Source organism: Entelurus aequoreus, linkage group LG17 (genome assembly GCF_033978785.1).
Source record: "Entelurus aequoreus isolate RoL-2023_Sb linkage group LG17, RoL_Eaeq_v1.1, whole genome shotgun sequence".
Taxonomy (NCBI): domain Eukaryota; kingdom Metazoa; phylum Chordata; class Actinopteri; order Syngnathiformes; family Syngnathidae; genus Entelurus; species Entelurus aequoreus.
In genome coordinates this window covers 8,665,558-8,680,572 of record NC_084747.1, presented here as the reverse complement: position 1 = coordinate 8,680,572, position 15,015 = coordinate 8,665,558, and the positions used below count along the sequence as shown (strand labels likewise).

Below are 15,015 nucleotides of genomic sequence, written 5' to 3'. Positions count from 1 at the left end.
TACTCTCCACGATATTTAAGAGACCTTCAGAGGTGTCTTAAGTGGTTAGGAGTTGCCAGCAGGGGATGGCACTGAGGCGAGAGAGACGTGCGCGAACATTCAGGGAACGGAACAATGTTTTGTTTTTTTTGATGACGAGCAGCTGATCAAACGGTATCGTTTAGACAGAGCGGATATTATTTTTGTCACAGATTTAATACTTTTCGATTCCTTGTTGATTTCTGCATGTGTCTGCAGTGGGCTAGTATATATAGAGCCACCCACACCAGTTTCAAATTAGTTGCCTAATTAATGAATTGGAAAGAAAATGTTATGACAGTAGCGTATGTGTGTGGCCGTGAGGTGAGTGACGTCAGTGAGTGTGTGGGCGATAGAAGAGAGGGAGCGGTAGCGTGAGTGCCGGCGGGGACTAGTTTGTTTTGTATTATTTTGTAGTTTGTCAAAATATACACTCCCATTGTCCACTTAAATATTTCCAAGATATTTCTTTATTCTTAGACAACGGATTCCCTTCCGTGATTGGTCATTTCTATGGACACAGAAATGACGTCACCTAAAATTGCGTTTACGGCACATAGTAATGTCGTAATTCAGCTCTAAGTGTGACACTTAAGATTCAGTCCTACACTTCGCTGAAAGTGTGAGTAAGACGCTTGATAACTAACTTTTAAGTGCAGCTTTCAGCGAATAATTTATTTACTCTTAAGTCAACTCTTAGCAGACTTCTTAGGAGTCATTCTAAGAAGCTTGATAAGTACGGCCCTTGGTCTCTCTCTCTGTGTCCACTACTTAAAGTTAAAGTTAAAGTACCAATGATTGTCACACACACTAGGTGTGGTGAAATTTGTCCTCTGCATTTGACCCATCCCCTTGATCACCCCCTGGGAGGTGAGGGGAGCAGTGGGCACCAAACCTATCCCCCACCCCCTCCATATCCCACATTGTAAATAATTCAATGTATGTACTCTGATGATTATCTTGTGTGATGACTCTATTATGATGATAGTATATATTTGATAGTGTATATCTGTATCATGAATCAATTTAAGTTGAAAAACTTATTGGGGTGTTACCATTTAGTGGTCAATTGTATGGAATATGTACTGTACTGTGAAATCTACCACTAAAAGTTTCAATCAATCAATCAATCAATCAACAATATAGCTGTAAACCTGGCTTCACCTAAGGAAGGCACACCTGACATACACAAAGCCTAACCAGGCAGATTTGAATTGTTGTTTTGGGCAGTAGACGGGATCTTTGATCCAAGACACAACTTACATTTAACTAAAATGTTGTTTTCTTTGTGCTTCACAAAAGAAAAGAAGTAAGAATATCTCATACTTGCCAACCCTCCCGAATTTCAGTGCCTCTCGCCGGGACAACCATTCTCCCCAATTTCACCCGATTTCCAGCCGGACTTAAGGCACGCCCCCTCCAGGTCCGTGCGGACCTGAGTGAGGACAGCCTGTCGTCACGTCTGCTTGGCCAACCAAAAAGTAACCACAGAACATTATACCGTATAGTCGGTATAGTGTTGTGTGGTTACTTTTTGGTCGGCCAACGGTTTACGTTGTATCACACACACATTCACACACTGATGGCGGGAGCTGCCATGCAAGGCGCTAACCAGCAGCCATCTGTTGGACAATTTGCTCACATATTTGTTGTCAAAGTGGTGACCCTCCCCCCATCCTTGTTTGTGAATGACTGAGCATTTCATGGAAGCTGCTTTTATACCCAATCATGGCACCCACCTGTTCCCAATTTGCCTGTTCAACTGTGGGATATTTTTTGCCACTTGTGCCAACTTTTTTGAAACATGTTGCAGGCATCAAATTCCAAATGAGCTAATATTTGCAAAAAATAACAAAGTTTTCCAGTTTGAAGGTTAAATATCTTGTCTTTGCAGTCTATTCAGTTGAATATAGATCGAAAGGGATTTGCAAATCATTGTATTCTCTTTTTATTTACCATTTACACATCGTGCCAACTTCACTGCTTTTGGGGTTAGTAGATACGTAGACGCGCACACAGCTGCTTGGCTTGATGCCAAATATTAGCACAGTTAAAACTGCCCAATTAGCAGTCAACTAATGCAAGTGAAATGACTACATTTTGTAACAAATTCCTACCATTTGTGTTATGTCTTTAATAAATGTGTTTTACCTGCTAAATGGCTTATCTGTGTACATGTATTCATAGTTTTGTTTTTAGTACTTCATTAATAATTGTATTTTTCTTAAAGCACAGACCAGGACTGGCAACGATAAATTAAGAATAACTTTATATACTGTAATGTCAGTAAAACTTTCTGTTCTATTCTAATCTAATCCTTGATTATAGCAGACTATATGTAATATGGAAAATTGTAAATTGTTCTGTGGATGCAACAAGAAAAGCCCAATGTGTTTAATGCCTTTTAATTTATATTTTAACCTTGTAAAATTGTTCTTTGACTGGGAGTGTTTAATGTAGTGTAAGATGTTCTGTTAAAATAAAGCCAATATTGACATTTTTCGTAGTTCCTTTTATTTAGAAAAGTATCTATACATTTAGTACCGGTACTAAATTATTGGTATGGGGACAACCCTAGTGTGTAGTGTTTCATGGCCATTCATTTAGTGCCTTGCCAGAATGATGGATCAATGTTTACATGACTTGTCATAGACTCAGAAAAGTTCAGCTAAAATCACAGAAAGTGATAAACATCTGCTGCGATGGACATTAGGATACTACAAACTAACAGTGGGGGAAAAGTCAATATTGAAATACATCGCAAAACTAAAAAAGATAATATCTATCTGAAAGAAGTCTGTAGTTAAGAAGTAGAGGACTTTTTTAGATATTGAATGCAAGAAATTGGATCCACTTTCTGTACAACTGCAATGATCATTTTATTTACTTTGTTTTTGACACAGTTTGTCCAATAAATAATAACTTATTTTAAGTAGTTTTTTTTTTAACATTTTTCAGTGACTTTGTCAAAATGGCAGTAAAACTCCATGTCACAATATTACAATAGACTACTGTATCGTGACTCAAGTACTGTGATACATAGTTTATCATGAAGTCCTTTCCAATACCTCGTCTAGGGCTGGACAATTATGGCAAAACATAATAATCACAATTATTTTGAGGGATTTTGGAATCACGATAAATAACTAAATTATTTATTAATTTGAAAACGTAAAAACAGTAGCACCAAAACTCAATTTTAAATATAATCTAAAAGAACAACCAGATATACATTAGTGACAAATAAATAATAATGAAAATAAAAATCATAGTAACAATAAATTGAAATGACTATAGCAATATGAAAAACTAATCTAATTCAGGTTTCCTGTTTAAATTTTTCTGAATTCCTTTTCTTGAATATTCGTGTCACACCCTGGTGAAAGTTGTCTTTTCGAATTTGGGACTTTGTTTAATTTCAGGCACATTTTTAACATAAACTATCTGTTATTAAAACATATCATACCATACCACCACCAAAGGAATTCAATACAACTTTTTTAGAAAAAACAAGAAGATAAGAAGTAGAAATAAATACAAATATTTAAAGAGGCTCAGATGTTTGTAACTTAGACTTAGACTTATTTTTATTGGCATTCAAATTTGAACTTTACAGTACAACAAAAACACTACCAGCTATCTTATTTGACCATTAGTGTTTGAACAAAGCATACATTTGTTATTTTCTTGTTCTTTATGACCTCCAATCCTCTGCACGTTGATGTAGACATGTGGTCCAGTCTTCTCTTCACATCTCTTACTCTTCCCCAACATCTCTTCTTTCACATCATTATTTTCTTTACACAAGCGCTTGTTTTGCTCTTCCACTTTCTTCATTTGACTTTTGCATTCTTTCATCTCCTCTGATGTGAACTCCACTGCCTTCTTCAAGCTAACAATCATGGCGGCTCTTTCTTTACATTCTTCAACAAGGTCGGCTCATTTAGACTTTAAGGGCTTGGAATAGCTTTCAAATGACAAAACTTCAAGTCACTCACCTTCATCTTTCGTCTTTATCTCCGTTGGTGATTTGCTGGAAGTTGGTGGCGCTGATTCTCTTTCATGTTCTCTTTTAGCGGACGTCGCCATCTTAGCATAGCAGTAGTCGTCCATCTTCTATCACGTCTTCAATCTTCACTTCAGATATCGCTCCAAACTCAATGCACGTTTCGTGGCTTTGGAAAATACCAATTGAGATATTTGTTGCTATATTTGCTGTGAATCATATGACTTTAAGATCGTGAATTCGAAGAATCTCCGAACAACCATAGCATGCGGTCTTCTCTTTTTGCTTGGCTTCACGTACATTTGCGCATGCGCTAGAAGCCAGCAACTTCCGTTTCCTACTCCACAGCAGTTGTTTTTCAGAATAAAGGCATTGTATTCTTGTTTTAAAACAATTGTTAGCAAAAGTATCTAGCATCAAATAATGGACAACAACTCTTTGAAAATAAAAAATATGCACGTGCACAGACTTTTTCCATGGCTGTTGTTCAAACCAGAAAAAGGGCAAACATTAAAGAAAAAAAATCCTACATTTTAAATACTACAAGAAACCCAGAAATATTTTTCAATCCACTGAGTTGTTTTAGTTAAAAACCTTTAGAAAGTCAAATGATTACTCTGAATAAAGAAGAAAAGCACGAAGAGTGTAGATCTCCACCAGGACCAATCCTATTGTTCACGTGCTACTAAATTGTGTGCCATCTCATGTGTATCGTGTGCTGCTATGACAATAAACTTCCATGAATCCTGTAAAACACCAGACAGTTAGTAATATGGTTTCACATAAAAATGTTGGTGAAACTGCTCATTTCTACCTAGCGATAGGTGGCTCTAACTGTAGTGCTAATCACTCACCAGCAGAAAGCCCTCATCACACTGCTAATCAATAACTACCATCTTAGGCACTTAACATCACTAATCGCCAGTTAACAGCTATCATGCTAAATGTCAACTATCTTAAATGCAAACATGAAAACAAGACACATTAACGTCTTTCCCCATTACAAACATCATAACACAATCTAAACTTATATAAACACATTACTGTCTGAGCATATAAGATATTTAATTGTGTTACATCACAATTTATTATATTGAAATTAGCCATGTGATTAAGATGGGCACGGTCTGACCAATCACAAGTCAGTAGGAGCTGCTTTGTTCTCGTGTTTGGAGAAAGCGGAAGAGCGATTGTCAGCCTGACATTGATGTGTCTCTGAGAACTGAACACATTTTTATAACTTATAACAAAATGTGTTTATACAGTAACCTGCTCACATGAGTCACATTACAGCAGGGGTGTCAAACTCATTTTAGCTCAGGGGCCACATGGAGGAAAATCTATTTCCACGTGGGCGGGACGGGTAAAATCATGGCATGATAACTTAAAAATACGACAACTTCAGATTGTTTTCTTTATTTTACTTTGGCCAAAAATAGAACAAGCACATCCTGAAAATGTACATATCACAAATAATCCTCTTGACAAAACACTTCAAGTCAGTTAAACATTTAGAGATAAAAAAATGGTGTATTTTCAAAATCACCTTAAAAAACACAATGAACTCAAACTTAATCTCAGTGTTTCTATTAAACTTTAACTCACAACCCATCTAGGATTGAACAAAAAACAAAATAAAGCATGAATAAAAACTATTCTATGTATCAACTACCTCATTTGTCATTTCCACATATTAATCCTGTGCTAACTCAACAAACCATACAAACTGAGGTAGAAACTATTCAAGAGTGTTGAGTTACTTCCTGTCTTCTAGACATAATGTGTATTGATAGAAAAATAAAGGCTGTGCAATGTGTGAACAATTTCAACAAAGCACAAATAAAAAGTTAAAAGCATGGGGCGGCATGGTGTAGTGGGTAGAGCAACCGTGCCAGAAACCTGAGGGTTGCAAGTTCGCTCCCTGCCTCTTACCATCCAAAAAATCGCTGCCGTTGTGTCCTTGGGCAGGACACTTCACCCTTGCCCCAGGTGCCACTCACACCGGTGAATTGAATGATGAATGATAGGTGGTGGTCGGAGGGGCCGTTGGCGCAATTTGTAGCCACGCTTCCGTCAGTCTACCCCAGGGCAGCTGTGGCTATGAAAGTAGCTTACCACCACCAGGTGTGAATGAATGATGGGTTCTACATGTAAAAGCAACTTTGGGTACTTAGAAAAGCGCTATATAAATCCCAGGTATTAAAAGACTGACAGTATTGCAGTAAATCACACACTGTTCACTTTCTTTACATTTGCACAGAAGACAATCATTTTCACAGAACTATATCAGTGTGCAGTGTCTCATGCTGCATTTTGAGTGGGGTTACTGAGTGCTTATTTTACTCCTGTTTTACGTTGGGTGGAGGGGGAGGAGTCACAGCCCCGCTTTACCGTCTACCTCTTGCTTGGTATACTTGCTATGCTATTTGCTTGCCTAACATAATTGCTATTGCGACATCCAGTGGACACATTTAGAACAGCAGTTTCTTTCATTAAAAATGCAGCTGAATTTTACACTTTGCAAACTCATCTCACGGGCCAGATTGAACCTGTTATGCCCAAATGTCGAGGGAGGTGGGGGTTGGATTGTGGGTGTTGGGGGTTAATTGTTCATATGTCTCTGATTTGCACATCAATCAGTCTGAGGAGTAAAAGTTGGCACTTGGTTATGCAAACAGTTACCCAGGATCACAACGTCAGTTTTGATACATCTCAACTTTGCAGTGAAAAAGGGTGTAGTGCAGGTTTTTGAGCGTGCACAAACTTGACACATGAGGCCCCAGGTCCCTGGACTGAAGAAGGAGTAACCAAGCACTTGAAGCATCATCTATCTTACTGTTCAGGAAGGTTTCGGATACAGAGAAGACATGGGGTCATGAGTAGATACGATTATTCTCCAAATAATCCAAGTTTGTATGAATACCTCAGATATTTGTGAAAGAAGCAGTGAGGAGGTCCTGGGTAGGGTGGATGTCACCACATATGAGCAACATACCACAAACTAAACAGCTAATTGGTTATTTTCTCTTGTGTGTTCTTGTGTGTTTTACTGCATCTGCTTTAAGAGGGAACCTTTTACAGCACACTGAACAACTAAATGGTTTTTCACCTGTGTGTTCTCATGTGTCGACACAAAGAGCTGTTTGTTGAAAGTTTTTACCACAAACTGAACAATTAAATGGTCTTAGTCCAGTGTGTTCTCATGTGTCAAGTCAATATTCTCTTAACAGAAATTCTTTGCCACAAACTTAACACTTATATCGTTTTTCATCTCTGTGTGTTTTCATGTGTTTAATTAAACTGCACTTAACAGAAAAGCTTTTGCCACAAACTGAACAATTAAATGGTTTTTCAGCAGTGTGTGTTCTCATGTGTTGAGTCAAACAGCTATTTTGAGAAAAGCTTTTGCCACAAACTGAACAATTAAATGGTCTTTCTCCTGTGTGTATTCTCATGTGTTGAGTCAAATGGCTATTTTGAGAAAAACTGTTGCCACAAACTGAACAACTATAGGGTTTTTCACCTGTGTGTGTTCTCATGTGTTGAGTCAAATTGCTATTTTGAGAAAAGCTGTTGCCACAAACTGAACACTTAAATGGTTTTTCTCCTGTGTGTGTTTTCATGTGTTGAGTCAAATCGCTATTTCGAGAAAAACCTATGCCACAAACTGAACAATTAAATGGTTTTTCACCTGTGTGTGTTCTCATGTGTTCAGTCAAACCATAATTTCGAGAAAAGCTTTTGCCACAAACTGAACACTTAAATGTTTTTTGTCCTGTGTGTGTTCTCATGTGTTGAGTCAAACGGCTCTTTTTAGTAAAACTTTCAGCACAAACTGAGAAGCTCAAACATGTTTTACCTCTCTTCTTTGTAGAGCATTCAGAGTGTTTGTTGTCAGTGTGAGTCCTCATATCACCTTCACAGTCTTTATCGCTGCTCAAAGGTTCTTCAACCTCGTCTTCAGCCTCACTATCTGATAGTGGAGCTAAGAGGTTGTCTAATTGTGGTTTCTCTTCATCATCTTCAGTCTTCACAGAGAGAATACTCAGTGGAAACTTGGTGTAATCAGCTTCCTCTCGTCCTAGAAGACACTCTCCCTCCTGAGTGATGCAGAGTTCCTCCTCTTCCTTTTTAATGCAGGGTGGTTGTGGAGTCTCCTGCTTCAAAGTGGAGCTCCCCCCTAACTGAGAGGAAACTTCTTCTGGATTACCGATCAGCTGCTGAACGTCTGCAAGACAAACAACAAAAACACACTTTCTTCTATGTACTGTATGTGTGTGTAGTAGGGTTGTACAGTATACTGCTACTAATAAAGTATTGTGGTACTAATCAATTGAAATCGGTACTATACCACCTTTGAAAAGTACCGGTACCGTTCTTTCATCTGAATGCTGCTGTGTGGCGGTGACTACCTCCAGGGCCCATGTTGTGTCGGGGATAACACTGGGTCCATAAAGCTCCGCTCTTTGGTCGGAAGGACGAGGCCGTCGAGTGCTGGTGGTTTGATGTCACACTTTTTCAGGAGAGTTTTAATGTGGTCCTTGTACCGTTTTTTCTGGCCCCCGGCAGACCTTTGACCGACTGAAAGCTGGCCATACAATATCTGACGGGGTAGACGGTGGGCTGGCATACGGATCACATGTCCGACCCATCTTAGGTGTTTTTGGCCAAGGAGTGCTGTGATGCTGGGTGTGTTGGTCCGGTCATAAATTTCAGTGTAGGGCACCCTGTCTTCCCAGGTCAGACCTAGGATCCTTTGGAGGCAGCGGATGTGGAAGGCCTCGAGACTCTGGATGTGCCTCTGGTAGGGTGTCCAGGTTTCAGAACTATAGAGCAGCGTGGCGAGGCAGACTGCCTTATACACGGCTGTCTTGGTGGAGATGGTTAGATTCCTGTTCAACAAAAACCCTGGACCGTAGCCTTCCAAAGGCAGCAGAGGCCAGGCCAATACGGGCCTGGAGGTCGTCGTCAATGGTGCAGGATGGCGACAGGGTGCTACCGAGGTAGGTAAAATGGGGGACGGTGGCTAATGGGTGCCCGTCAAGGGTGAAGATCGGCGTGTTTGGCTGAGGAGTAAACTCCTGCACGAGTATTTGTGTTTTCTTGGTGTTTATCTGAAGACCAACGGCACTGTAGATGGAGGCTACCACATTCACTGCGCGCTGGAGAGACTCTGGTGAGTGTGCAAGTACAGCGCAGTCATCTGCATACTGTAGTTCCAGAATATGCTGGGTTGTGAGTTTAGTGGGGGCTTGGAGGCGACGGATGTTAAAAAGGTTACCATCTAGCCGGTATTGTATCTGAATCCCATCTGTGGGGTCCAGGTGTTTATGGGACAGGAGGGTGACAGTGGAAATGAACATGTTGAATATTGTTGGGGCGAGGACACACCCTTGCTTGACCCCCACATTCACACTGAAAAATGGGGATTGTTGGCCGCCGTTGCTCACACAGGCCTGCATGCCATCATGTAGCTGTCGCAGTAGGTTGCAAAACTTTGCTGGTACACCTAGTTTTCCAAGTACTTCCCACAGCAAGTCCCGGTTTACTGTATCGAAGGCCTTGGACAGGTCAATGAATGCCATGTACAGGTCTTTGCGATGTTCTCTGCATTTTTCCTGTACCTGTCTGGCAACAAAGATCATGTCTGCGGTGCTCCGATCACGTCTAAAGCTGCATTGAGATTCGGGCAGGATGTTTTCGGTTACATGAGTTGCTACTCGATGTAACATGATCCTTGCTAGCACCTTCCCAGCTGCGGATAGTAGGGAGATACCTCTGCTGTTGCCGCAGTCTGCTTTGTCGCCTTTGCGTTTATAGATCGTTATGATGTTTGCATCCTTCCAATCTTGCGGGATGACTTCAGACGACCAGATGGCAGTGATCAGCTGGTGCATTCTGCGGTGCAGGAGATATCCACCGTGCTTCAAGATGTCTCCTGGGATCTCGTCAAGGCCTGGGCTCTTGTTTTTTAGACCCTTGATGGCCTTGAGTACTTCTGAGAAGCTGGGAGAGGAGTCCAGTGAGTCTACAGGGGGCAGGCATGGGAGGTCAGAGAGTATGTCTGTCTGTACAGGGTTTGTGGTGCTCAGCAGTACCCTGAAGTGCTCAGCCCATCTGTACAGGATCTGTTGTTTGTCCTTGTAGAGAGTGGTGCCGTCAGCTGATCTAACTGGGGTGATGTTCTTCCTCTGTGGGCCATAGATGGACTTGATGGAGTCGTAGAAGGCATGAGAGTTGTTGGTGTCTGCGTGGTGTTGTATTTCGCGGGCCTTCTGGGTCCACCAGTCGTTCTCCATGGCTCTGAGGGTGCGCTGGGTTTCACTTCTGAGGCGGATGAACTGAGCCTTCAGGACGGTGGATTGAGGGTTTGATAGGTGAGCTGCAAGGGCCTTGTGTTTTGCCTGAAGCACTATTGTCAAACCAGTCTTGATGTCGCCTTCTGGTGTACCCTATAGACTCCACGGCCGCCTGGTGGAGGGCAGTGCGTAGGGTGCTCCAGGTAAGTCCAGTGTCCAGATCTGGTGGTACTTCAGGAATCTTGAACAGCTGATCTGCTACCTTTTTCCTGAGCTGGTTGACGGAGTGCGTGGACTTCAGTGCATCGCAGTTGAGCCTCTTGGAAGATGGTGTTTTTCTCTGTTGAGGACGTATTTCTAAGTCAATCTTTGTTCTGATCAGGCGGTGGTCAGTCCAACAGTCAGCTCCACGCATGGCCCTAGTGATGCGCACCTCCTTCCTGTCCGCGTGGCGGGTGATGATGTAATCTAGGAGATGCCAGTGTTTAGAGCGAGGGTGTTGCCAGGATGTTTTGTACTTGTTCTTCAGTTGGAACAAGGTGTTTGTGATGACCAGTTGATGCTCAGAACATAGAGTGAGAAGACGGAGGCCATTGTTGTTGAGCTTACCAACACCATGCCGACCCATCACTTCCCTCCACAGTACACTGTCCGAGCCAACTCTTGCGTTAAAATCCCCTAGAAGGATGAGCTTGTCAGTGAGTGGTGTTTTGCTGATGGCGGAGTGCAGGGAGGCATAGAAGTCTTCCTTACATTGAGGGTCGGCAATCAGTGTTGGGGTATAGGCGCTGATGAGGGTGCAGTAACGGTTATTGGTGAGGGGAATCCTCCAGGTCATCAACCTCTCAGAAATGCCAACTGGAGATTCGGGAAGCTTCTGAAGTAGGGAGGTCCGCACAGCGAAGCCTACACCATGGAGGCGGCGGGAGCCTTCCGGAAGCCCTTTCCAGTAGAAAGTGTATCCTTCTCTCACCTCGGCTATGGAGTCCTCTCCATGGAACCGGGTCTCGCTAAGGGCCGCAATGTCGATGTTATACCTCTTCAGTTCGTGCGCCACCAACGCTGTTCTTCTGCGGGGACGAGATGAATCATCACGCACATCCAAAAGCGTACGGACATTCCAAGTCGCTAGTGTGAGTGTCAGTCGGGTTTTATTCTTGTGTTTTCGACCGCATGGGGGGATGACCCGGCAGCTGCGGTAGGCTGCCCGGGAGTGGAGGAACAGACCATTTTTTGGCCACATTTTCTAGGCCCTTCCCATCTCAGGGTGGCAGGGTGGGGCTGCTCAGTCACGTGGGGAGCTGCCGAAGAGACACGCTGTTCCGTCCCCTACCTCAGCGACCGTCTATCCCACGCCGCCTGCGTGCAGAGTTGGGCTAGATACTCCCAGTCACATCCTGACCTGTATCTGCCACCCTTCTCCATCGCCGCAGGACTTGGAGGGGAGGGGATGGGGTGGGAAAGGGGGTGGGAGTGTTTGGAGCAGGCCTGCGCGAGGAGTGGATTAGAGTGAAGGAAGTGGTGCGCAGTCACTACCCTCACTACCTTGGCTCCCCCCTACGTCTTCCAGTGGCATGAAGAGCTCATGACGACCTTCTGCAGAAAGGAGTTGCAGAAGACTGCCAGCACACCGGTCTGTTGATGGCTGCCTGATGCGGGTCTTCACAACAGATGTGTCGTTAGGTGTTTACTTCCGTAGCCAAACACACACGGTGCACCCAGTAGGCAGTGAGGCACCCTTAGCCTTCATCCGCCTTCACTGCCGGGGGGCGACGCGTCATCCTCCGCCAGCTCCGCCGTTGAGGTTTTTGGATCGCGCTTCGTCTGGAACCTCCCCCTCGACCTTACCACCATGGTTGAACCTACCAGGAGCCGAGGCTCCCGATGGCATCGCTCTTAGGTTCATTGGAACACACAAGGCTCTCCACCACGACAAGGTGGCGACCCGCGGAGAATCTATTTAACCCATAAATGGGTGTGTGTGTGTGTGTACACACACACACACACACACACACACACACACACACACACACACACACACACACACACACACACACACACACACACACACACACACACACACACTGCTTATTTCCCTTGGGGCAATGGACGGAGCAGCGACTGGCCTTCGTGGCCCCTCACCCTCACCCTGCAGCTCATTTGTATGTGACACTTATTGAAATATCTTGTGTGTCATCATGCACAAAAGTGCGCTTTATTTGTTTTAAACTATTGTAGTGGCGTTCTGTACAAAAAGTGCACTTTAATTTAGTGTTGTTTTGAAATGTCATCTTAGTGACATCATGCACAAAAGTGCACTTATAGCTACGTAGACGCGCACACAGCTGCTTGGCTTGATGCCAAATATTAGCACAGTTAAAACTGCCCAATTAGCAGTCAACTAATGCAAGTGAAATGACTACATTTTGTAACAAATTCCTACCATTTGTGTTTTGTCTTTAATAAATGTGTTTTACCTGCTACATGGCTTATCTGTGTACATGTATTCATTGTTCTGATTTTAGTACTTCATTAATAATTGTATTTTTCTTACAGCACAGACCAGGAGTGGCAACCATAAATTTAGAATAACTTTATATAATGTCAGTAAAACTTTATGTTCTTTTCTAATCTAATCCTTGATTATAGCAGACTATATGTAATATGGAAAATTGTAAATTGTTCTTTGAGTGCAACAAGAAAAGCCAAAAGTGTTTGATGCCTTTTAATTTATATTTTAACCTTGTAAAATTGTTATTTGACTGTGAGTGTTTAATGTAGTGTAAGATGTTCTGTTAAAATAAAGCCAATATTGGCATTTTCCATAGTTCCTTTTATTTGGAAAAGTATCTATACATTTAGTACCGGTACTAAATTATTGGTATGGGGACAACCCTAGTGTGTAGTGTTTCATGGCCATTCATTTAGTGCCTTGCCAGAATGATGGATCAATGTTTACATGACTTGTCATAGACTCAGAAAAGTTCAGCTAGAATCACAGAAAGTAGAAAACATCTGCTGCGATGGACATTAGGATACTACAAACTAACAGTGGGGAAAAGTCAATATTGAAATACATCACAAAACTAAAAAAGATCATATCTATCTGAAAGAAGTCTGTAGTTAAGAAGTAGATAACTTTTTTAGATATTAAATGCAAGAAATGTGATCCACTTTCTGTACAACTGCAATGATCATTTTATTTACTTTGTTTTTGACACAGTTTGTCCAATAAATAATAACTATCATCAAGTATACATTTATACAACATTAATTTTAAGTAGTTTGAGTTTGTAAAAATGGCAGTAAAACTCCATGTCACAATATTACAATAGACTATTGTATCGTGACTCAAGTACCGTGATACATAGTTTATCATGAAGTCCTTTCCAATACCTCGTCTAGGGCTGGACAATTATGGCAAAACATAATAATCACAATTATTTTGGAATCACGATAAATAACTAAATTATTTATTAATTTGAAAACGTAAAAACTGTAGCACCAAAACTAAATTTTAAATATAACCTAAAAGAACAACCAGATATACATTAGTAACAAATAAATAATAATGAAAATAAAAATCATAGTAACAATAAATTAAAATGACTATAGCAATATGAAAAACTAATCCAATTCAGGTTTCCTGTTTAAATTTTTCTGAATTCCGTTTCTTGAATATTCGTGTCACACCCTGGTGAAAGTTGTCTTTTCGAATTCGGGCTTTGTTTAATTTCAGGCACATTTTTAACATAACATTTTTAACATAAACTATCTGTTATTAAAACATATCATACCATACCACCACCAAAGGAATTCAATACAACTTTTTTAGAAAAACTAGAAGATAAGAACTAGAAATAAATAAATATTTAAAGAGGCTCAGATGTTTGTAACTTAGACTTTAGACTTATTTTTATTGTCATTCAAATTTGAACTTTACAGTACAACAAAAACACTACCAGCTATCTTATTTGACCATTAGTGTTTGAACAAAGCATACATTTTGTATTTTCTTGTTCTTTATGACCTCCAATCCTCTGCACGTTGATGTAGACATGTGGTCCAGTCTTCTCTTCACATCTCTTACTCTTCCCCAACATCTCTTCTTTCACATCATTATTTTCTTTACACAAGCGCTTGTTTTGCTCTTCCACTTTCTTCATTTGACTTTTGCATTCTTTCATCTCCTCTGATGTGAACTCCACTGCCTTCTTCAAGCTAACAATCATGGCGGCTCTTTCTTTACATTCTTCAACAAGGTCGGCTCATTTAGACTTTAAGGGCTTGAAATAGTTTTCAAATGACAAAACTTCAAGTCACTCACCTTCATCTTTCGTCTTTATCTCCGTTGGTGATTTGCTGGAAGTTGGTGGCGCTGATTCTCTTTCATGTTCTCTTTTAGCGGACGTCGCCATCTTAGCATAGCAGTAGTCGTCCATCTTCTATCACGTCTTCAATCTTCACTTCAGATATCGCTCCAAACTCAATGCACGTTTCGTGGCTTTGGAAAATACCAATTGAGATATTTGTTGCTATATTTGCTGTGAATCATATGACTTTAAGATCGTGAATTCGAAGAATCTCCGAACAACCATAGCATGCGGTCTTCGTCTTTTTGCTTGGCTTCAAGTAAATTTGCGCATGCGCTAGAAGCCCGCCACTTCCGTTTCCTACTCCACAGCAGTGGTT

The 15,015-nt window shown here is 41.4% G+C and overlaps 1 protein-coding gene across 1 annotated transcript; it reads right to left on the bottom strand.

Annotated features, from left to right (window-relative positions):
- Positions 1-5,594: 5,594 nt before the first annotated feature.
- On the bottom strand, positions 5,595-14,961 carry LOC133632271 (zinc finger protein 239-like). The gene is made up of 2 exons (XM_062024615.1): positions 14,651-14,961; positions 5,595-8,252 (listed from the first exon to the last, which is right to left on the bottom strand). Exons 1-2 carry the CDS (start codon positions 14,763-14,765, stop codon positions 7,273-7,275), a joined length of 1,095 nt encoding a protein of 364 aa, XP_061880599.1. The 5' UTR covers positions 14,766-14,961; the 3' UTR covers positions 5,595-7,272.
- Between the last annotated feature and the right edge of the window lie 54 nt (positions 14,962-15,015).